Genomic DNA, 24,020 nt, shown 5'->3' on the forward strand with positions numbered 1-24,020 from the left:
AAAAAACACCCCCCCACCCCGCCCCAAAACAAACAAACAAACAAAAACCACCAAGGAAACAAAAACCCACCACCCTTCCTCCCCCAAATGCTTCTACTTGGAAACAATAATTTTTTGTATTTTCAGAGGTATAATTTTTGTTTCATTTAACTCATTGTTCTGGATATTCCTTTCAAACTTTTTCTGTATCGAAAGGGTTCATAATTTTACCTAAGACTATGGACAGTTTAAAGAGCACCTTCTGTGTCAATAACAGAACTAAGAAAGCCAAAAAAAAACAGATGTATTAAGTCCAAGTCAACTAAGTGCTTAAGTTGAAAAACATCTTGCCAGTTCTGAGTCACATTTATATGAATATAAATGAAAAATTAAGTTTCAAACAATGCCTCTTTTTATGAAACAACAATAAAGCACAGATTTATCAGATATAAGTATACACAGTTTTAAGTATGAATGTTTTATAAGACATTACTGTCAGCAATTTCGTTTGTTACATTGCCTTGATCTGTATCTATGTAACCAAATTCTATGAGTGTATTCTATCCTAATGTAATCTGCCTACCATGCTTGGCCATTCAGTATTGACCCAGTTTTAAGTACTGGCTAATCCTGATTTCTCCCGTTACATTTTTTTTCTAAATAGTTACCGAAGATCAATACTTAAAACCATATAATTCTGATCAGTAACTAGAGAACAGGGTTACAGATAGGTCTTGCTTCCCCAGAGTTTTTCTTTTTGGTGTAAATAATTGGGTGATATTATGCAAATTCATTCTTCTAAGAGCATGACACTAGCAGGTACAAAGTGTGCTTCAGGCAAACTGAATGCTTACTTTATTCCAATTAAATTGCCTCTGATGCTAGGATTCAAAATATACTATCCAGACTTAACATTTTCTTTTTCTGGGAAAGTCTGCTGGTTTAGTTCAACACAAACAGAATGCTTAAGTAGCATATGCTAAACCCTTCAAATTTTGAGGCATCATACCCTTCCGTTTTGTTTAATGCAAAAGCATGCACGCAAAATAACACGTTTTTGGAAAACAAAATAAACCAAACCCTTTCAGTAACTGTTGAAAATAACTGGGAATAAAAGATGCCTGAGTGATCTGAAATGAAGATCACAGATTTCAGAACTGTATGTTGGAAGAGGTTCAATAACAACATGCAAAAAAGTCTGAAATGTTGTATTTTTCAGCCTGGAATTAAGTTCTCTTGCTTTCATTACCTAGCCTAAACCCAGAAAAGTTATCTAGAGAAAGCCACAGGCTTTTTTAACTGGACTGTAATTCTGTGATGCATAATGACAACACAGCTTCTGCTATGTTAAAATTGATTTTTTTCTAAAACAGAAATTGGAAGGCAAAGACATTAATACTATGTCTATATTATTTTAATATTAGTTTGCTCTATTTATAGGTCATATTGAAAGCTGACCTGTCACAATTAATCATTAGCACTGATCTGAATTACTTCCAATGACTGTTTTAACAGATGAAACAGAGCATACTTGCGAAAACCTTTGCCTTCCTAGCAAAAGTCTGTACACAAAATGTACTACCTCTTTTCCATTAAGGAAGCATATACCTGCACAATAACCTAGTATATGTATTCAGAATCCAAATATCAGCATCCATTAAAAAGAGGATTGTTCCCTGGGAACAACTCCAAGAGCAGTGAGCAGTTTCACATACATCATCAGAACCAAAGAAATACGGATTTCTTTACATAAAGGTTGCAAAAGGACAAGAAATTGAGGGGTGTCATTAAAACTTCCCCACAAGTGAAAACAATGAAAATTTGATCTTGTGCCTTTCTAAAAGCAAAAATTAATCACACCTCTCTCATCTAATCTGGGACACATTTATGTAGTAGCCTTTTTCACAGGCATTCCTCCTCTGCTGCCAAAGTGTAATTCTGTTTAAGGCTTCTGTCCCTTCTTCCAAATTGCACTGAAACTGGCTGAAGCAGTTAAGAGTTAGGTAAGAAAGCAAAAACAAGCAAAGGTGCCACAGAGACAAGGACCACAGACAGATAAAAGTACAAACACAAGCTGAGTGCATGAGCTACACTTCCTTAGGAAAACAGGTTGGTCAGAGCACCACTAGTTGATACAATCTTTCTTTAGTTCACTCAGCTGCTCCCCAGTCAGCTACACTCTATACCTACATATTTTGTAATAAGCAAGTTAGTATGTTCAGGCATCATACACACAATCTGAAGAAACTCATTATGCTAACAGGTTAGACAAAGTGCAAAAATCCACTTCTAAAGTTCTTCAACTACAAATATTGTAATGCCCACTAACTACTATAAAACCTCCTGTTAACCACTGCAATCCATGTTATCATGATGCTACTTAGACCATACAGTCTGAAATCCACTGTCCCTCTTCATACATACATCTTGTTTGGACAGATCTTGTTGTTTGGACAACAGTTAGCCATCTTATCCTGAAGTTGGGATTACCATAAGCAGCAGAATATGGATTTTGCACCAGGAGCATGTATCAGCATGCTTGGTGTAAAACCCTTCCACGACTAAACCATGGTAATTCCTGCTGATACAGATAATAGGCTATAAATAGTGGCCACCAAGACTTTTTTCTAGTGGCCTACTAGCTATTAGTCCTAGTGGAAAACTTTCAATGTAGAAATACAGAAAAGGAGGGTGATTCAATATAAAAAGATAGAAGCGTTTTAAACAAAAAAGACATAATACCCTCTCATCTCCACTTAAAACACACACACAAAAATATCTCTCAATTTGTATTTTATAACCCATACCACTGAGGAAGATTAAACCAGGAACAAGCCAAATATCAACTAGTAACCAAAATGAAATATCACACATTGTCCAGAATATTATTTTTGTTTCTACTATATTGTAATTTACAAAAAAAAAAAAGAAAAAGTAAAATCTGAATAAAGTTATTTAAAGAAAAACACAGCTTCAAGTTTCACATGTTAATTTCATTATACATGAAAAGTTTCATGCTGCAGCATGGAGTTTTCATTCAGAGTGGAAGCTCTTACAGCACAGAAACTGAACTTCAGCTTCCCATGAATTGAATAACCAAAATGAATCCCTCTGAAGACCAACTTTAATGGCGGTAGTGATAGTAAATTTGGATGCATATGACAGTCACCTTTGCTACTATTCACCAGGTGATTCAAGTATTAAACACCCTCAAAAGCTTTAGGAATGTGTTAAAATTCTGAACACGAAATATGAAACCTGTGATAGGATAAAGCCTCCAGCAAACACAAACTCTATACTGTCAACAGAAAAGTAAACAGACAAACTTACACTAGTTTTCAGTGGAGAATGACCCACCTGTGTTTCACAATGGGTACTGCTCACTCGGCCTTCCCCTGCCTCAGCTACTGTGTTTTGCCAAGGAAAGCTAAGCCTGTAGAAAGTCAGTCTCAATTTTTTTTTAAGTATAAAGAGCAGCAAGCTACAGCACTGGCATTATCATTACCTCTTTCACTGGCATCATCGACGAGGACGATCTCTTCCAGCATGTGTCGTGGTGACCTGTTTATCACACTATGAACAGTTCGTAGAAGCGTGCTCCAAGCCTCATTGTGAAAAACAATGACAACACTTGTTGTGGGAAGGTTGTCTGCATACACCTTCGTTTTACACCTACGAACAGGAATAAGGTAAAGCATCATCTATATGTAAAGATCAAGCCTTCAGTCAAAACTGCAATTTTGAAGTTTACTTCTGAGTGTCAAGACTAACATTCACAATACATCAGTTGTATGAAAAATACGACAAAGGAGCAAAGGTGCACCAATTTATATTTTTACCTAAAACATACCCTTATTTACAGTTATGTATACATCTATGTATTCCATCATACCACCAAAAAAGGAGAACCTCGATTTAATAACCAGTACTAGAAGAGACATCCATACTGCTAAGACACAGAGATAACATTGTGCCTCCACTACCCCTGTTTTGTGAAGAGTATCATGTCCCGACTAGTCCAAACCCCTAACTTAGGCTTGCATTCCCTTAGAGTGCAAAGGCGAAATCATAGTACTCTAATGGGTACAGAGGGAGAATGGAGAGAGAGACACAAGAAATGGCAAACAAACTAGGAAGTAAATGCAATAAGAAGTCTATAATGAACAAAACCAAATAATAAGAGAAGGAAAGACTCCTGGGCACAGCTGACGTTTGGAAAAAAACAAGACCTGTAATACTGGTGAGTTAAGTGTATTTCATAATTTAATGTGTTTATATTACAAAAAAAGGGCTTTTTTCCTACTTATTGTATACATGTTAGAAGTACTATATAAGGACTCACTAAGTTAAAAGAGAATTGCATACATTCCAAAGACAGCACAAAAAGACATAGGTTTAGCTCTCCTAACAGCAGATGCATGATACATGCTCCAAGGAATCCCACATGCAGCCAACATTTTACACTCCATAATACTATTTTAAAACAAGTGATATTTTCAGCATCTCCTAAAAAAAAAAAAATCAATATGCTGTACATAAGGTACTCTTAACAATTCTGAAAATACAATTCTGCTCTAAAAAATAACCCTGCAAATTGAAGTGTTCTCTGCGCAGATCTGCTCCTCCTGCACATTCAAAATCACACACAGAGACTTACGCAAGATATGATGGTACAAATCCTTTAAGAATCAAAGATAAGAGATGTATGCAGATCACAAACACAAGGAAAACATTGGAGAGGAAAAAGAAATACATCAAATGGACCTTCATTAAAAAAAATTTTATTAGATCCCAAATTCTTGAGTTCATTCACTGTCCTGTAACCTAAATGTTATTAAAGTATAGTAACAAGTATTTATGACTATCACCTTAACAGCAGTGCTGTCTGAGAGCTTGAGAAGTATATAGTATGTATCCTCTACCCTAAACATATAAAACCAATGCTGAAAGAACAGCCTGCCAATATAGGATTATGATGTCAGCATCTAATCCCATTCAAACCAGTGACACCAGAAATGTCAGCCAAAAGCGGGCTCCCAAAAGGAATATTTCATTTGGTGGATAACTTGGTTAGCCAGAGCTCTTTGAAGTGAGAGCAGCTCTCACAGCACAGTCATTTCAGCTCTGAGGTGGAGACAAAAGCTCAGTGTGCACAGAGATCCCAGAAAAGATCCGTAAATCCAGATACAACTGAAGAAATATCTGAAAGACCTTCTGTGGCACCATTTTTCATTTCTGAGAACTGATGCTGTAGGATCAATTATTATACTTATTATACATTTATGGCCAAATATAATTAATCACTGCACTGACGTGATCATGAAAACTTTGGGAAATATCATAAAATCTTAGTGAAGTAGCCATATATCCCTATGTTTTCCAATTTAATTCACACGTAAAAAAAAAAATATTGCAAAGCATGCCAGCTGAAGAAGTTATTTCTTTCTGTGGTATCACTTGAAAAATAAAATAGCCTTTTAAAAAGATGCTATGAATTTCAGATGAAATATTAGATCACAAGCCAAATAATCTTTCCCCCATATTTGTCACTTGTTCAGCCTATTTTGCTACTTTAAAACCAGATTCTTAATGTTTTATTCCTTCTGCTGCACTGCTCCCTAGACTAGAAAAGGAATGTCTGATTGTAGACCTTCAGCTACAGTAGGAACACCGATCCACCTATTGCTCCTCTACTTTTTGGCAGAATATTTGTAAAAAACCTGAGAGGAGCCTGCAAGCAGTTCTCTGAAAAGCGATAACAATGTGTCATTCACCAAGAATATCTTGCTGAGGCAGCCACAGGATCTACTATTGTAATATGAAATCTCTCATCTCCAGCCTTGCCTTTTTTCTTTCACGGTCTTACAGAAGATTTTATTTGAGCTCAGATCAATGAACTGGTATAATAAAAGCTAGCCAAGTGATCAGGGACTACCATGCTTATAAACTATTACACTGTCCTAAGTATAAATATATCAAAACATTTAAGACCCATCTTTGAAGGTGAACTTTTTAGTACTAAGAGGCAGGCTTACAGGTATCTTTTGGGATGCCAAAAAGGCATTCCCACTGCCCCGTCCTGCAGAAGGTGAACATCCTCCTTTCCTTAAGAGGAAAGTCTACCCTCAACCCCACAGATCAACCCTTTCTGGGTTAACAATTTAAGAGCCACCCTAGACTGGCTTGTTTAGCAATATGTAAAAGGCCACCATGTGTAACACAAGGGTATTCCATAATAAAACTGGCTTGAAATTTTTGAATGCTATTCTTAAAGGGTTTGGTGTGAAGTTATTCTGGAAAGATCCACTGACGCAGGCAGAATAAAGGACAGAATAGTATGATACCTGATTTTTCATATTCCTTTCACCTGCCTTTCTATAAATACCTGTTAGCTATATACTCCATTTTTAGTTTTGAAAACACTGACACACACTCCTTCCCCCCAAGAATGTACTGCTGCAGAATATCAGACAAATAAAATGGAACAGTTGATGTCTATAATTAGAGTATTAACTTTCTATATAAACCTTGTTTTATCCTTACTAATATATAAATTAAGAATCTTTTTTGTCTTTCCTTTGAAAACAAAATAATCCAGAAAGGGATTACTACAGAGTTTAAAATAACCTATTAGTTTCAACTGTTATGCAACATTAGTAGCAGAATATAACCGTGAGTGGTATGACACATAGTGTATGAATTAAGGACAATTTGAATTTTAATTAACAACTAATATATTATGTTCCCTTTGTTGGATCCTGCCTCAAACAGTTTCAGAATTGAGTGCATAATATTAGGAAGGCATACCATCTCCAGGAATTTAATGAAGACTCCAAACAGCAGCTGAGAATGTCTACTTCACATGGAATGCATCATTCTTTCCTTCATCTACAGCATTCATGATGCAAACTCTTGGCTAATGTGACTCCATATATTATTTAAACTGTGGAAACTCCCCAGAAATGTCAGACTTTTAAAATACAAGCAGAGACTTACTGCCCTATTACCTGCAGGCACAGGAAACTAATATGCCAGATTGTTAAAATATGATCAAGACAAAAAGCCTAATTAGTCTACATTTCTTCATGTACACATTCCAATGCTTAAAACAGTAATGTTCTTTATTTCATAGCAAGTCTCCGTCTCATGCACTGAAATCCCCACCTTCAGCTGCATTAGCCTTATATTCTTCCCTAATTTTTGATTTCTTGCTTTCATGTAACTAGGAAATAAAATGGAAAATTAGTTAGGAAATTAAGTTATCCAAATTTTTAACGCCCAATCAAAATCAGATTTCAGAAAAACAAGTTTAGAAGCTACACTTTTAGAAGCTGCTTTACTAAGGAGTCACAGGACTATAAAGACATAACTCTGCTCTGACCTCTCTAAAACAGCCATACATGTTCTTCACAGAATTTCACCTTTTTGCAATTTTGCATCACGCATTCAGAATACTTTAGGCTCAGTTCTTTAGAACTACATAGTTACTCTCAGGTCCATATCTCTCCAAGGGCACAAGGCAGTGTAAGATGTCCAAATCCTTCACAACTTAAATTCAAATTTAATGGACTAAAAGCAAAGGAAGGAGAACAGATCCTAGCATATATAACATTGCTAAAGAAGAACAGTGACAGCAGAATAAGCTTAAGTTGTCCCTAACACCCTGTAGCCTGATTTCAAGAGTTTAAATCCACAAAAGTTTTTAAGATGGAAGTCTAAATAATCAACTATGGGTTGTGTTATACTTCTCTGTTATCTTGATTTTTTTAATGAAGGTGTTAATTGAATCTTATATAGTAGCTCTGCATGTTTTAGATAGGGGGATATTCAGAAAAACTAAAAATAATCTCAAAAGAGAACTGTATTCAGCAGGTTACACATCGCCACTTGGAATGTACCTGATGCTACTTCAAATGCACTTGAAGACCTTCTGAATAAGCTGCTTTTCTACTTTCAACACAAGGTACAAATAGGCCACAGAAGACATTATGAAAATAACCAGAAGAGACAGCAAGTAATGCAATTCTGTCCAAATAAAATTAAACCATTAATCTCAAGAGTTTAACTGCTGCTTCAGCACAATCTTGCATGGAAGGAAGACAACTCTTCATTTTGCACTTCTTGCACCAGCACAACCATATAATCTCAACACCTCTCCACATCTAGCAGAACTGGAAGCCTCTCTCTCCTCTGACGCCAGTGAAGGAATGAGAAAAATGTACTTTACCACTGTGGGGACAGAAGTAATCTACCAGGTGATCTTACAAGTTCCTTCATTTGAATTCCTCAGAAGGTAAAATTCTTCTGATACCTATCTGCTCTGCTCGGTGCCTGACCGGGAGATTGACAAGGCTTACCCACTCTAGCCATCGGCACCCCAGACACAGAAACGCCAGGGACTCGGGACACCACCCGTCACTATCCTAACACCACCTTTCAGTTTGCTGTTGGAACTTTCACAAGCACTTCAAATTTACCTTAAAAAAATAAAACTGTGCATCCATCTTAATACAGAACAGTACTTGCTTGGCTTTCTATTGAGACTATGAAAATTGCATTCATAGATCAATTTACTTAGAAATTATTCCTAAAACCAAAGATTGAATGCTACATGTGTAATATTCTCAAATCTCAAAAGACAAAATATTTACGATGTTAGCAGTGATGTTTGCACACCCTTCAAAGTCATGCTAAATAATTTCTGAAAGTAACATAATACAATGGGATTTAATATCCCAACAGCTACTAAATGCTTTTGTTTCATAGGCTAAAGAACCATGCCCCCCCAAAAAAACTAAACAGGGTAAAGGTCTTGTAGGAAATTAATAATTCACTGCCATAATGTTTATGCAGTGTGATACAATTGAGAAAAACCTCATTCACTGAGGCAATAAAAAACCCAAACAAACAACAAAACAAAACAAAAAAGGTATTTTTTTATAAAGATTTTGTCATAATTGTACTAGAAATAAACACGAAATTTCTAAATCCTACAGGGCAGATCTCTACCCCTTCCGATGCTGCCAACAGGTTATTCTCCGCAGAGGAACAATGAGAGCACAAGTTCACATTGAAATATTCTTTTTGTTGTTGTTTCTAAACATAGCTTTCAAAACAAAGCCTCTTATGCTTACCCGAATCACAAAAATTAATAAACACTATGTGAGCCATCACTTGCTATACCTGATACCCACTTTATTTCCAGATTCCACCAGCCTTCCATAGGTTCAAGGCATGACCAACAATTTACACGGACTCAAAAACATTAACAGCAGTAAACCACCTATGTAATTCTTGTTTACTAGCCCAGTGCTCACAGCCCTGAGCACTGTGATAAAGGACAGAGGTTGAACACAAGCAAAAGTGTCTCCTGTGCACTAAGCAGCTCAGTTGGGAAACCCCAGTAGGGCTTAGAGCTCATATGTGCAGTAGGATAACGAAGTGCTGATACATATTTGAAAGCTGTACTAGCAACAGATTGGGGCAGGAAGGGAAGCATATTTAGTCATTTTACAAATTTACTACAATCTTTTATCTTGCATACTACAAACAAGTTATAAATAAAGGCTGAAGTTATAAATAAACTGCATCCCAGAACAAATTTGTAAAATTTGACAAAGGAATAGTCCAAGTCTAGCTGAAAATCAGGTTAGAGCTGAAACTTTCAGCAAATACTATACAGTACAGACCCTGTATTAAATCTGTTTAATATTACTGACGCAGTACAAACAGTATACTCTTGAGTATTCAAATATATTTGAGTCTCTGGGACATAAGCATCAGTATCCTTAGATATTGAAAATACACATTTATTTTCTACTGAGATTGCCAAAATGAATGCCAGATCAACAGAGAAGAAAAGCAGAATATCTGAACACCTGTCAGGCTTTAATTACCGATATCCGATGAATATCACCATAGCGCCATAAAATGTCAGTAATCCATTGTTTACCTGTCCACTTACCGTAAGTTACAGCCTGCAATAAACTTTATGTAACAAAGCTGGGGCACAGCTATGTCTAACACAAAACCTCCTCTCTACTTAAGTCACGGATGAATACAGTTTAGAAATAAGAGGCCTTAAGCTGTACAAACTGACCTACATTTCCCTCAGATGATAAAGCCCTGTAGCAGGGGTGGCAGAGAAAGTGTCAAAACACTACAGCAAGAACCACTTGCACTCAAGTGGTGTGTTTCTGACTTCAATTTTTCCTGTTTATAAGCAGCAGCCTCATGATATCATTATGAACAAGAGTGTCAATAAATCTGCTCCCAGTATAAAATTTAAGAAACCCCCAGCTCCCAAATTGAAGACAATCAAGATGAATAAAGATCTCATTTTCACACAGAAGCAGCACAGCTAGAAGGGCTAAAAGCAATACTTCTGAGAAAGATGGAATCGCTGACTGTCGTAACATGCCAAACCACTTTTCACTACACAGACTGCATGCAACCACAGTTCTAACTTGTGGCTGCACAAAGAGGAAAGCACCGCAGATAAAGTTACAACAAAACTTCATGCTACTCCTGAAACTGCTTCTTCCAATCAAATCAGAACAATTTGGCTTACAAAGAGGTCTTAATTTCTGCAATTCATATCACAACTCCAATTAAATCTTTTTGAACAAGTGACTTGAATGCAGGCAAATCCCTTATTCTTACTTAAGCATTTCCATCCAGCCTGCTTAATGTCTGCCTCGAATAGTATTACGTAATTTACCTGACATCAAGAGTATGAAATTTTCCTTTCTTCTGATCTCAAACATTTGGATATAAGAAAGGTCGCATTATCTCATGAGTCAAGTAGAAATCTTCTTTAGACCCTGGAAACAAAATCCAAAATGGTCCTTAAAACCATTGTGGTTACAGAATTCAAGCAGAATTTCATAAAATAATTAGCTGCAATTACTATTTTCCTTATCCTGAAAGCAATCACAGGAAAGCGTCTCTTGACAGAAGCAAACACAATTCTGTCTTCAAAGACTGAAATTGAACCCTAAGTTCCCTAGCCAAATTATTCTCCATATTTGACCTATCAATTTGAATATAGTTCTGGATATGGCTGCTTATCCAAAATAGAAGACACTCGTAACTAAGAATGAGATTGCCAAGTGTTTGTGTAAATATGCACATACGTGTATATATGTATGCATATACAGATGTGTATATATATATATAAAAATATACATATTCATATATAAAGAAGCAAGCTGAATTTTTATAGTGACTTCCTCCTCACCTTCTAAATTTTCCAGGAAAAAGATTTATAGGTAATTTCTTCCAGGCTACTCATTAAGTCGACATGAACAAGAACATTTCCAAATGTTGATTCTACAGTGGGCCAGTCGCAAGCTATAAGCACCACAAAAGCCAGATGAAAAAATACTTCTGCTTGAAAGAACTGCAGTCTTTAATACCTCGCATGCTTTCAGATTTCCAGCGTGGCATTGCTGAATGCTACAATACCCGTCAGATCAGCAGATTTCTTTTAGAGATGCCAAGTTAATGAACAGCCAGGATTTCTAGCTTGTAACGAAACACTGAATAGATTTCTGAAGTCTTCCATCTATGTTGCCAACTTTACTCTTTTTTATTATCTCTTACATCAGTACTACCTGACCTAAATGAATACCAAAAGTTCACACAGCATATCACAATTTATGGAGATATTTAAATCTCCAAGACCTTATGGGTAATTTAAGACCCTTTCTGTGTGTACACACAGAACTTTTAATACAAACTTTTTTTTGTAACAAAGTGTCTTGTTGCTCCTCTTTCCCTCCCTCCTCTCCCATGTTCCTCCCAGTTCAGCGGAACTGGGGGCTGCTGCCAAAAGCAATAATCCCACTTTTCACCATTAGAGTTTTGTCCCATCCCCTTCTTTGCACCAGCTCTGGTAATTACACAGCTGCTGGGTGTGCATTGCTTCAGTTTGCTGATTCAACAAAATATGCTTTTTTCCCCTTTTTGATGTGCAATCTTCCATCCAGTCAGTGAATGTGAAGGCCACACAAACATGAGATCAGTATCCACAGAAGCAGTGAGAAGACTTCTTTTAGCTGAAGTTCACATTTACAGCAGATTATATATATAAGAGTACATGAATATATCCCTCCGCTATTCTCCTGAGTAGTTAAAAGCAAAAAGAGCACACCTTCACTAGCCTCACACAGAAGCAAATACTTCATGTACTGCCATTTAAAGCCCCAGTGTCACACACGAGTTCCAAGAGCATCCTCTTGCATGTGTGCCTTTACTGTTTTTCTATGAATAGGTTTACTCAAACTGTTTTCCTCATGCAGGGATTATGCAAATTTTGTGAATGCATCATACTATGATTCAACTGTAATATCTTAAAGTATACAGCAAATCAATTTGTTCTGAGAAGTTAAAAATACCAATTCCAGTGTATTCTTACATGCATACTTCAGGCTTAAAATCAACAATACATTTTTAAGCACATGTATGAGAGCCACATTGCAGTCCCATAAGTGAAAAGCATTATATTGCATCATACAATTATAGTACCTAAATCTAAATGCAGTTCTTTGAAAGCAAAGACATAACAGAATTAGTCATTGAAGAACTTCTTCAGAAAGGAGACCAGCATAACTGCAACAAATTCCACAACATTCATGTAAGTTAGACTTAGAAGAATGGCTTTTGACCCAGAAAAATAATTGCCTACTTCCTCCAGATTGTGAAACCAAACTTGGCAACAGGAACTGAGCACGGTAGTTTAAGTCAGCAAAAAAGCCTTCATCAGTAACTTAAACTGAGCACATTAGTGTACTAGCGAAATATTAAGCTCTCAGAGGTCTGCATCTTATTTTTCTATTAAGTAGCTGAAGTAACAGTTCGTATGAATTTAGACCCAGTACACAAATATGTAGGGCCATCTGACTAAAAGATTTGATTATACCCTATCACTATCTATACTTCTTAACTCTGGCAAAATTATACCAACTAAGGAACAAAATAAAAGGAAGATTTTTATGGTCTAGATTTTTAAGTTCTAGAGAATCTATAGCCTTGGAAAACGGGTTATTAAGGTATCCCAAAGCTATCCACATACCTCCTTGCTGCAGGTATGCTTGGGGAAGCCCACCCCTTTCCAAGAAATCACAATCTGCAAAATATGACACTCTCCTAGCTCCAGTGAGAACCAAAGCTGACATGAATGACACTGTTCTGTCCCAGCTATGACTCTCGTTTTCAGCCTTGATCACTTGTGCCTGGAAGAGAATAGCATTTTAAGATGCTCTTTTCTAATGTAAAAAAGTCAGAATTGGGTTTAAACTTTCACACCAGGGACCCACATGTCTCCTTAACGTTTTATATATTCCACAAATTATTAAACAATGAATGCAGCCTGGAAAGCTCTGCCTTAGAACACAGTACTCATTCTTCATTTTGCAAAGCAGCTTCCAAATCACCTCAAACAGCATGAGAGCAAAACCAAGTCCTATAACACATATAAATTACATGCACTTAACAAACCACTTTCTGGCCTGAATACTGGCCTAAGACACACAGGCACAGCTGAACACCTATTTTAGTTATTCACACCTATTTTATTCATTGCCTCCCTCATCTCCAGCAAAAATCAAGGCAACACTCTAGTGCTCCTAATCACCCATCTTTTACTCTTTGCTGTCATGTCAAGCCCACAGCTGCATATTTTCCTGGCAACTGTGAGTCAACTCCCACTTTGATGACTGATTCACAAACCAGAATAAGACATGCTTACAAAAATTATTCTACTAACAACTTTAAAACCAACCTGTTATCCCCAGCTGCTTGCTCCTACGCAAAGGCATCCCTCCAGAGGTTGTGGCCCTGTCAGTTATTAGTTACATTAACATGCCCCAGTCCAGATTTGGAGAAGTATCCAAGCTAAAAAATTACTTCTGCTGTAGCTTTTTCTGTTAAGCAAATCATTCAATTGAGATAAAGAAAAGAATAAGTAGAGTAATATTCCTGCTTACAGACACAAAATGACTATCGATTCAGGCACATGTCTTTTAAATGCATGTATGTGCCTCAGTAATTTTGTGCCAAATAATAAAAATAAATATAAGTCTGTTAAGACCACTGCGGCATGGCTCAGCAGAACACAGATTTCAGCTTCTGTAGAAGTCTTGCACTGAGAAGTTCCCTGAGCTGGAGAAGTGCCTAGAAGTTACTAAAACAGCTCACATTTTTGTTCTAGTAAGGAAACAAAATTTCTTGGCCAAAACATAAACATGATGCCTGGAGTGTGTCATCTATAGAGATTAACCTATGAGCACCCAAGGACCAAGCAGGTGCTTGCCTTGGCACAGGTGACAGGGAGGGTTGACAGAACTAGACATTAATGCAAAGGATAATGCAAACTACTTAAAGATCTGATGTCCAGCTGACAGGTTATGCCACCCCCATTAAATACATATGGCAAATTGGTCCTGGCACACCTAATTCCACCAGCTTTTCAACAATTAACCATTAGGCAAAGATTTAAAGACTTCTGTATTTCAGAAGAACTGACAACATGCCACAGAACTGTCCTGTTCATGTCACAGAAATCCCCCCCCCCCACCCCCACCACACTAAAGAAAGCAACCCACAAAACCTGTGAAGAAAATAATTACATGGTTGAACAGCTAAGTGTGCCTTTGAACATATCCCTTTTTCTCAAAACTATGACTGAAAGTGCTACTGGCAGCTGTGCTGTAAGCACAGAAATGTGGTTAGGAATGATTAGAAACTATCCATTCTCCTTCACAAACTATTTCCATATTAGCATGAATATTACTATAGATAGAACAGGTTATAACAGAAGCAAATCCACTAACACAGCAGAAAGTGTTTCTGACCATGTGATTATTTTGACTAATGAGATAAATACTTTCATAAGACATACGTGAGTATATTCATAGTTTTCACAAGTCTGAAAATGGCTGCAGTGTTCTTGAAAAGTAGCATTAATAAACACATACAGATCAAGATACCCGTGCGTTTTAAACACAATACTGTTCTCAAATTTGCTGGGGAGATGTTAACACACTCCCCAACTTCTTCATTAGCATGACCTGACAGGGTACATACTGAAAAGATGAAAAAAGGAGTATCTTTTTGGAGACCATCTCTCTCTCAAAACCTACTAAAAATATACACAGCAACTAAATGTTAAAATTCTTGACAGCTATTTAGAAAAACAGGAAATCCAACTCCCTGTGATGTAACCTAAAATTCTATTCTAAGATTCCACTTTCATGCACATAGCATAGTCACAGTATTTGTGTCAATACAATGGAAGAGGAAAAAATGCAACATTACTAAACTTACAATGCATCTTTTACTGTGAAACACTGCAAAGCACAGCCAAGCGTGCAATACAAAGGATTACAATTTTAAACCAAAGTTCAGCTATAGTAATTTAATTCGTCTACAAAAGCTTGAGTGATGCTTAGGTAATAATTTGTAACAGTTTATAACAATTTCTCTTCCATTTTTTTGTTACTTTGAAGTCTAGACTTCACAAAGCTCATCATTAATTCAGCTTGTTAGCTCCACAAATTTGCTTTCTTAGTTTGTACTTACACTATAAAAATGGTGAATATATACATACAAGTTTTCCAGTATGAATACGAATAAACAGGTGATGCTATCTAGTTTATTCCAGACTTGAGGGTCATAAAAAACCAAATTACTCATGTTTACCTATCAAATAACCAACTGTTGTAACTATTATTTCCCAAAAGTTTTGTTTATTCTTTCCATTCAGCTCTTCCAGAAAAAGCATATAAAAATGACCCCAGTTAGCATCCCATCTTTGACAAAAAGCCTCCAATGAAATTCACAATTTTCTCCACAGCTAAAGCAAGTTGAGAATGCTAACTACAAATTCTTAACCAGTGGAAGTTACCACTTTACACTGACGCAATTTCTTATCACAGAGAACATGTGATAAAGGGTGCAGACAGTGAATATGAATCTGCAAGAATGACAAGAAATTCCATTGGAAAGTTACAACCATGACCAGAACAATAACGTAAGAGAGAAAAGGATAGAAACACCGCCACCCATGCCCCCTGACCCTTCCCACATCTGTTAGTTTTGAAAGAAAACCCTACATGTTCATGATTCACATTCTTCCACTATACTGAGAAACAGGCAAGTAGTGGCCATAAACTCTGACTAATGATACATCTGAAAATCAATTGAAAGTTACATTAATTCAAAATTACGAGATCACATTCTGAAAAATACATGGCTCAATTATTAAAAGCATCAGCGCTACCAGGAACCTGCACACTACAGATCACACTCATTACAATAGATTAAGGTACCTACAAACCAGCTCTTTATCACTCATTAAAAATGAAAAGTGGTCAGAGCTTCATCTTACTCGGCTAATACTGCCTTCTGAGATGAAAACAGATTAATCCAGCAGCTAGGTCTTGTGTATACAGAAGCAACAGCAGAGCTATTAAAGAACTGGAGTTTCCATAACATCCAATTCTTGCAAGAGAATGCAGATAATTGATTAGGAAAACCTTGTTTCATGTGCTTTATTTAACTTGAGAGTCCCTTTCATAAACAAGAGGGCCTGGGGATGGAGGGACTCATCAGCTACCCTGACAGAGTAGCCCCACGAGTAAAGCAATCTTAGTTTTATTTAAAACTAGGCTACAATTTTCTTTCTAATTACTTATGACTCAAATAGCTCTGAAAGGATCAATATTTCAGAGGCAAGATCAAAAACAAACCAGATGGATATTAGAAAACATAATGCAATCTAAATGAGGCTTTGCACATTTCATCAAGTAAGAAATTTTTTAAGTATTTCTCTCATAATCAAATCTTTTCTATTTCATATCATGCAGAATTTTACTCTGCCTCGTTACAAGCAATGCATGAATTTTTCAAGTAAGTAATAGTTTCCTGAAATGGCAAGTCTTAAGTTAATTTTGTTTTCCTTCAACCAAATTAATTTCTATTCCCCAAACAGGCTTCATATTTGTAATCATATTCAAAGTCAAATAACACTGAAAAAAAACTGGTTTCTGCTGTTCAATCTTGTTTCCCAAGTAAGTACCCTATATACAGGAAATCCTCCTACTTGTTATTTCAACAGTAATATCTTACAGAACTAAACTTTTGTTTTGCATCACTCTTGGCACATTCTTCATTTAAGTAGAGTACATTTTTAATACAACATAAAGCACTTACCCTTCTAACCTGACATCAGGTAAAGATCTGTTGAGTGCAATCATTTCACTTGCCATTAAATTAAACTGATTTATTTTAAACATTTCTTTCATTTTTTCTTGTTCCTCTTTCGGAATGACCACAGGCTTCCCCATCTCTCCAGGTCCTTCATGTGGTTTTTGTATGGGTTCTGGAACTAAGAATAAATAAAATGTTGGTAACTACTTTTATGCTTGCTTTTATTTGCTTATAGTTTATTTTACACTGTAGGAGTGTTCCTGTTTAAAACAGAGTTCTACACCCACAAGGTTCTGGAAGTGAAAACAAATCCTCATACTGGAGTTTAACAGAAGTAGTTAACTGCTACTCTCGGACACAGCAATTCATTTGAAAAAACAGTAAGGGTCTATGTCTATCCATCATCCTGTCTTAATTGACTTTACTGTTAAAGCTCTGGTACAACAGACATTTAAGTCCCAGATTGCTCTTGCACACCACAAACTTTCCAGGAAAAGTTAAATTTTCCTTTACGGGAATAATAATCTTATGCCAAAAGCAACAGAAATGTAAAGAATGAAAATAAAATTAAAAGAAAACAGAAAAGCCCAAGCCTTCCATACCTGCTGAAACAAGACTTAAAATATGTACTTACTAATAACTGAAACATTTTGCTAGTTTGCATTTAGGGTTAAGCAGTTACAAGCACAATGTGGTCCTTGAGAAACTTTCATTTTCAAGCACCTGAAGCAATTGTTTCATTTGCATTAATGAGGTTACATCTAGCACAGAACCCCCCCCACCACAGAGACGTTTTCTTTTTTACCAAACTCCCCTTGACTGTCAGTTGAACTATACAATTCTAGAAGTCGTCAGCCAGCCACTCAAACACTGCAAACTGATAAATATGTCCAAGCAGATCCTGAGCAGACTGACTTGGGCACTTGTTTTAATCATTGGCTACAGTGAGCAAGCAGTTTTGCTTTGCATCTTTGCCTCCTAAGAAAGTACGGCTGAACTCGCATTGAAACTTACTAATTTGCAATTGCATAACCTTTTAACTAGAATATGTGCCTTTTGGGGGATAATTAACATAAAATTATGGTATACAATAAGGCAATTATTTGGGCTTAATTTAATATATTCAGCTTGGGTTTATTACGTGGGATTATCACAACTATTTTTATTAAGTGTATAGCAATTAGTATACAGGTTCAATTGGACAGAAAATGATTAAATGATGTGTTCCACACACCTAAAAGGAATGAATAAAAGCAACCAGAATACAGTTATTCTGATGTTTTTCAGAATTTTGAAGAGTGAATGTCTTATCCTATCATATTTGCTATTTAGGGAACTATATAGTTTCCTGTTTCATTTACACTTCCAATTGCTTGTTAAGTTTGACTAAATCAAATAGCTAAAATAACTGAAAATTTATCTTTCACATTTGCAGATCTTGCTGTTGCATGCTAGTTCAGCACATCAGTGAGTTGTACCCAGATGTACCAAATTCATCAATTGAATTTTTAAATTTCATCAGCAAATACACATACTACTTGATTACACATTTTATCTAAATAAAGTACTCCCTTCTCCTGCAGAAAAATCCAGCAACAACTGATTAGATCCATGGATATTTTATGAAACTCAGTAAATACAAGGCCATGCAAGATTGGTGTGCAGGGAGAGATGACTTCCAAGAAAAATTAACCATCGTTTCTCAGGTTTCTGTGTTTATGGTCGTCTGTTTTCCCACAAAAGCATATAGTTTTCACATAAACACAAACCAAAAACATTCTCCCAAAATGACTAATACACATTGCTAAAAATTCAAACTGCAGTGCTCTTTTGCCAGTTAATTCTGAAAAGAATACTTCCTTTAGAGGACTGCAGACATGTACTGATGACATACTTCTAACAAACAGAAATCAAGTTTACAGGTAGAAGTTTCAGAGCTAAATGAATGACTTAACCATCACCTTTTTCAACGGGAAATCTAGTGATGTTTTTCCAGACATTTCTGATTTGTACCAGTAAATCATTAGTTTCCAATAGGGCTTGATTTCTTCCAGATCTTTGTTAAAATTCAGGGACTCTTCACGTCTGTGGGCTACAAATTTCTTTTTACCAGGCAATATGCTTGATGAAAACCAGATACTTCAAAACCTAAGACCATCTAAGCCAGAAAAATGGACTGATTCTTCTTTGCCATGTCTTTAGGTGCCACAACAATAGTAAACTGACCAAACCAAAGTCATTTTTAAAGGAACCACCCTAATTACAGGAAAGCTGTTTGGACAGGTAAAAAAGTTCAGAGAGGTTTTGTCTCTGATGATGCTTACCGATGTTCAGTGATTTTCTTTCCAACTCCTAAGAACCTTAAAACTTACAGCAACAGCCTTCCATCAACAAGTTACTCTTTGAATTTCCTGATGAGCCATCAGGAACACCTGAAAGGGAATGTCACCTAGAAGATGTACCAACAGAAAGAACACCTATAACCACTGAGGCAAAAGGTGTACACTCTGGATTGCTCAGAACAGGTGAGATACAACGTCAGAGATGAGCACTGGAGAGAGCTATGCCTGACCTACTCCCACCTCTGGAGTGGTCATGGTGGGGAAAAGAAAGAGCAGCAATATCAGCCAGGACAATCATAGGCTCCCTCCCAGCTCCCACAGATTGATGCTGCAATCGACACTGCTCGTTGTTCTGATCCCACTTCCCTAGGCTTCTCCAGCCATGGTGGAGGGGATGGGCAAACGCTTAAGCCTACAGCCAAATCATCCCACACAACTACAGGCACTAGATTCCAACTATCCCTCCTCTGGTATCATTTCAGTTCCCCAGTTCAGTACCACCCAGACCTCATGCCAGGCCCCCTTTTCCCAAGACATCTCCACCTCAGTTCTTTTACTCACCACGCAGTAAGTACCTGCCCCTTTTCCACATCACTTTGTGTTCCCCGTTTCCACTCTCGCATCAACTACCAGCCCCTAACCTTTACGAGAGTGAACACAAAGACCTCATTCTGCTCATCTTACAGTTCGCTATAACTATGTACACAGATTTTTCTGTAGATTCACATTCTCATTCCTTTACTATTTCTTATTTTGTAAAATGTAACAGCAGTATACATACAATCCAATATTAGATACATAAGCTGAAGCTCATGATTTAAGATGCTAGTATCTTATGCCATCAAGACCAAGGAGAGATTTTTCCCAAAGGCAATTTAGACCATAGCTATAAGTCTCACTCTGGAAAAGAAACTTCCTCCATTTTCTGTATTTAAAAAAACCTAAGGAGCGCATCCTTCTAACTTCATTAAAGTCTGAACTGCCCAAAATTATCCTCAAAATCCTTTACTCCTGCTGAAATATCTGAAGACTAATTTTTCTAATTAGGCAAGCACAGCCTAAAATAAACATACAAACTCTTCAGAAAATCTTACTCATATGTCAAATAGGTTCATTAAGTGCTATGGAATTCTTCCATGAATTGCAAAGAAAACCTATATACCAGAGTGACATGGACAAGAGACTATAAAATTCAGCATACTTGCATAATTTCTGCTGAATCAAGAAAACTAAATCAATTATGGAAATAATGGGGGGGGGGGGGGGAGGGAAGTGACATGAAAAAGCAGATTTTGATAAAAGTTTCACAGAAAAAATAGCTGCAATGTTATCCAAGGAGATTCTAGATATTCTGAGCGGGAATAAATGCACTACTGACCCCAAGTCAGTAAACAACCTGAACAAGCAAGAGTATCTAAAATCAGAAATGAAACTAAGTTGTAAGGAAGCATCACTGCCTCAACTGCTACCATGGTTTCTAGCAGACATTTCTGCACATACCTCAATACAAATCATCTGCATACAAAAACCAGGAAACATATAGAGAACTATAGACAAAGCTTTGTGTGGTTGGTTGGTTGGTTTGGGGTTTCATGTATTTGTTCAACAGCCAACTATAAGATATTAAAAAGATATCAAGGATTTTAGCAAACACATGTTAGGGAAAGGCCAGAGGGAGTTCCTATAAGGCTATAAAAACATACTTTCTACATAACCTTAATTCATTTCCTCATCATGTTCTTTTCCATTTATTGCAAAAGAAACCCAGAAGATGAGATGTAAGTTACTGAAAATTTAAGTCCCTTCTACACAACTCATGTGAACTAGAGCCTCTCCAAAATATTTGCATCCAGTTGTGGAACCAACAGTTCAGAGGTACTAAGCACAGAAATTCTACATTCCTATAAATGGTTGTTCTCTGAAGAGGTTTATCAGCTTGTTTCCATCATACGGAATACAAAACAAAACTAGCATTTCCTAAATATCTCCCCTGTGTTATTCTGTAACAGAGCAACATGGTTCTCAAGACATTTCAGAAAATCTACCAGGGACACCAAAGTTGACCACACCAGATGTCAACAGGTGAGAAAGGTTTTTTGTGATGGAAAGCACATTGAGCATCACTGCCTAAGTTTCCTATAGCAGCAGTGAAACATATAGACACAGCCCTTCCAGTGAGAGAGACACCGTACGATAAAATTCAATGTCTCACAAATGAACTGGAGTCAGCAGCTGCCTGCTGTTTTAAATACCTGTACTGAAATACTGCAGGGATTAGAATTCCCCCTGCACCAACCCTTTCTCCCACAGGATCAACTACGATGACTTCCCTAAAGCAAAGCTGACATTAAATTTATGAAAATAACTACAATAAACTTGATTTTCATTACAACATTCACTGTCCCTTATTGCTATAGTCACTAGTCAAATTTTGGCCTTGTTTTTCTTACCTTCTTTCTTCTGTGTTTTCTTTGTTTGTTTGCTTTTTTTTGTGGGGCAGGGGACAAGTAAGGTTCTTTGTTGTTTTGTTTTACTACCAAGTCTAGTGAAATTAATAGTGCCTTTGCTTCCTCACTGGCAGAAATTTAGAACATGCTTTAGACTGTATTAACATAGCTTACAATCCTGAACTGCTTGTTGTATAGTTTCATTATTTTTCCATATACATTACTGCTTAAAATTCTTCATCTAAACCATTTAAGCGTGCAACATAAATCCCAGGCAACATGCTTATTCCCTAGTCATCCAAAGAAACATTCAACATTCTGCAACACATAAATGCTGATGCAATACTATATTTTGGGGGGGGGGGGGGGGGGGGGGAGGCAGTAGGAGTTATCAAATATTTAAAAGCAGTGCAATTTTAAATGAGCATAATTTAAAGACTACTCAGGCAGAAAACTTACCATCTCCAGCAGGCAAGCCTCGCTCTTTTTTCTCATCACATTTGTTGCATTCACTGAAGTACAACAATAGAAACATATCCAGAAGGACCCAAACCAAAGAGGTGGCAAGGACCACCTTGCAATATGCAAATTTTTTCATGGCACTTTAAGTCAAATACAAAAATAAAAAAGTATAAATAAAAATATCAACAGGTTGCTTTAATCCACTTTGAGACACCACGTTCTATACCTAGGAAAAAGAAAAAAGAAAGAAAAATGTCACGAAAAGCCACCTGAGGACAGCAGCTAAAAGCAGAAATTTTAAGTACTTTTTAAAGGTAACAACTGTTAAATGCTGTACGTATCAAAATGAATGCTCCATGCACTCCAATGAGATTAAGAGAACAGGGCGAATTAAAGCAGCATTACTCCAGTAATTTCCTGTGTTAACATTCACCACCTGAAACATTAAAATGAGTGACAAAGAGTACTCTGCTGAACCACTGGAGAAGCGGGCAGGCACATCTAATTAAATCAAAAGAAACATTCTGGGCCCTTTGGAAATCAGGGCAAGATAACTGAATGAAAACCAGGAACACATCAATAAGCAAGGTATCAATTTGTGCCGTGTGAAGCCCATGGTTAATATTCCTCATGCTCCTATGTCTCACACACTGACTTTGTGGTGCCATCACTAGGAATGTAAACGCCTGTATTTTACATGAAGTCTAACAGCATATTACAACTTTGTCACAAAGACAGAATGCTTTGCTTTCAGCAAATCAAAACCAAACATCCCTTTTGGTCAAGTTAAACAGTAGGCAAAGTGAGGAAAGTACCCACAAGACACTGCGACCACTTACTAGACATTCAAAGCTCAAGATATCAACTAAAAATGTTAATGGTTAAAGTAACTTAAACAGTTTAATCATAAGCCATGATTACACAAAAGCCTCACCAAAAAGACTTTATAATTAAGACTACCTTCCCTGCCATAGTTTGATTCCTGCTCTCCCTCTCTCCACCCCCCCCCCCGGCCCCCCCCCCCCCCCCATCCTGCATGGGATGCCAGATGTTTTGTTTCGGGTAATCTCAGTTTGCATCTACATAATTTTGGTACATAGGGATAGTTACATAAAATTAGGAACTGCAAAAGTATCTGTAATCAATGACTTGATGATAAAATAACAGATGAAATTACCACAACAAACATTAAGTGAGGTATGCTAAGAAAAAGTCCTATGGGTTGTTTGAGTTTTTTTTGTTTTATTTTGTTTTGCTTTCCTAAAATAGACACAAGGATGGGGCTCAACTCTGGATCTTGGAGTTGCACTATAAAGCTCTATAAAACCATCAGTCTGGTGATCAGCAGCACTGAAAGAAAAATAATTTGTTACAGACTACTAAGGAACAGAAACCAAACCACCACTGTGCCATTACACATTATCTGCTTTCTCATCTTGAGTGCTGTATGAATATCCAGTCTTGTAATTTCAAAAAGGATACAGAAGTATTAGAGAGGCCAAGTGAGAAGTGCAAAAGGATGAAGGCAACAAAGAATAGCCTCATTATAAGATCTAAGTGAAAAAAGCAGCATTCTTCC

At 36.8% G+C, this 24,020-nt stretch overlaps 1 protein-coding gene across 3 annotated transcripts in view; it reads right to left on the bottom strand.

The window, feature by feature from the left end:
* The window catches only part of GALNT1 (polypeptide N-acetylgalactosaminyltransferase 1), an 86,499-nt gene that overhangs the window by 21,780 nt on the left and 40,699 nt on the right, over nucleotides 1-24,020 (bottom strand). For 2 of the 3 annotated variants that reach the window (XM_062610955.1, XM_062610953.1), the window contains exons 3-5: nucleotides 22,439-22,667; nucleotides 17,194-17,368; nucleotides 3,485-3,651 (exon numbers count right to left, since the gene is read on the bottom strand). In XM_062610955.1, coding sequence (XP_062466939.1) covers nucleotides 3,485-3,651; nucleotides 17,194-17,368; nucleotides 22,439-22,577 — 481 coding nt within the window. In that variant the 5' untranslated portion in view covers nucleotides 22,578-22,667. Of the gene's footprint in view, nucleotides 1-3,484; nucleotides 3,652-10,699; nucleotides 10,788-17,193; nucleotides 17,369-22,438; nucleotides 22,668-24,020 lie in introns of those variants that run through there. The other variant, XM_062610956.1, reaches the window with a different exon arrangement.

Source organism: Pezoporus occidentalis, unplaced genomic scaffold, assembly GCF_034315485.1.
Source record: "Pezoporus occidentalis ecotype Australia unplaced genomic scaffold, CSIRO_AGI_Poc_V1 ctg15, whole genome shotgun sequence".
NCBI classification, from domain to species: domain Eukaryota; kingdom Metazoa; phylum Chordata; class Aves; order Psittaciformes; family Psittacidae; genus Pezoporus; species Pezoporus occidentalis.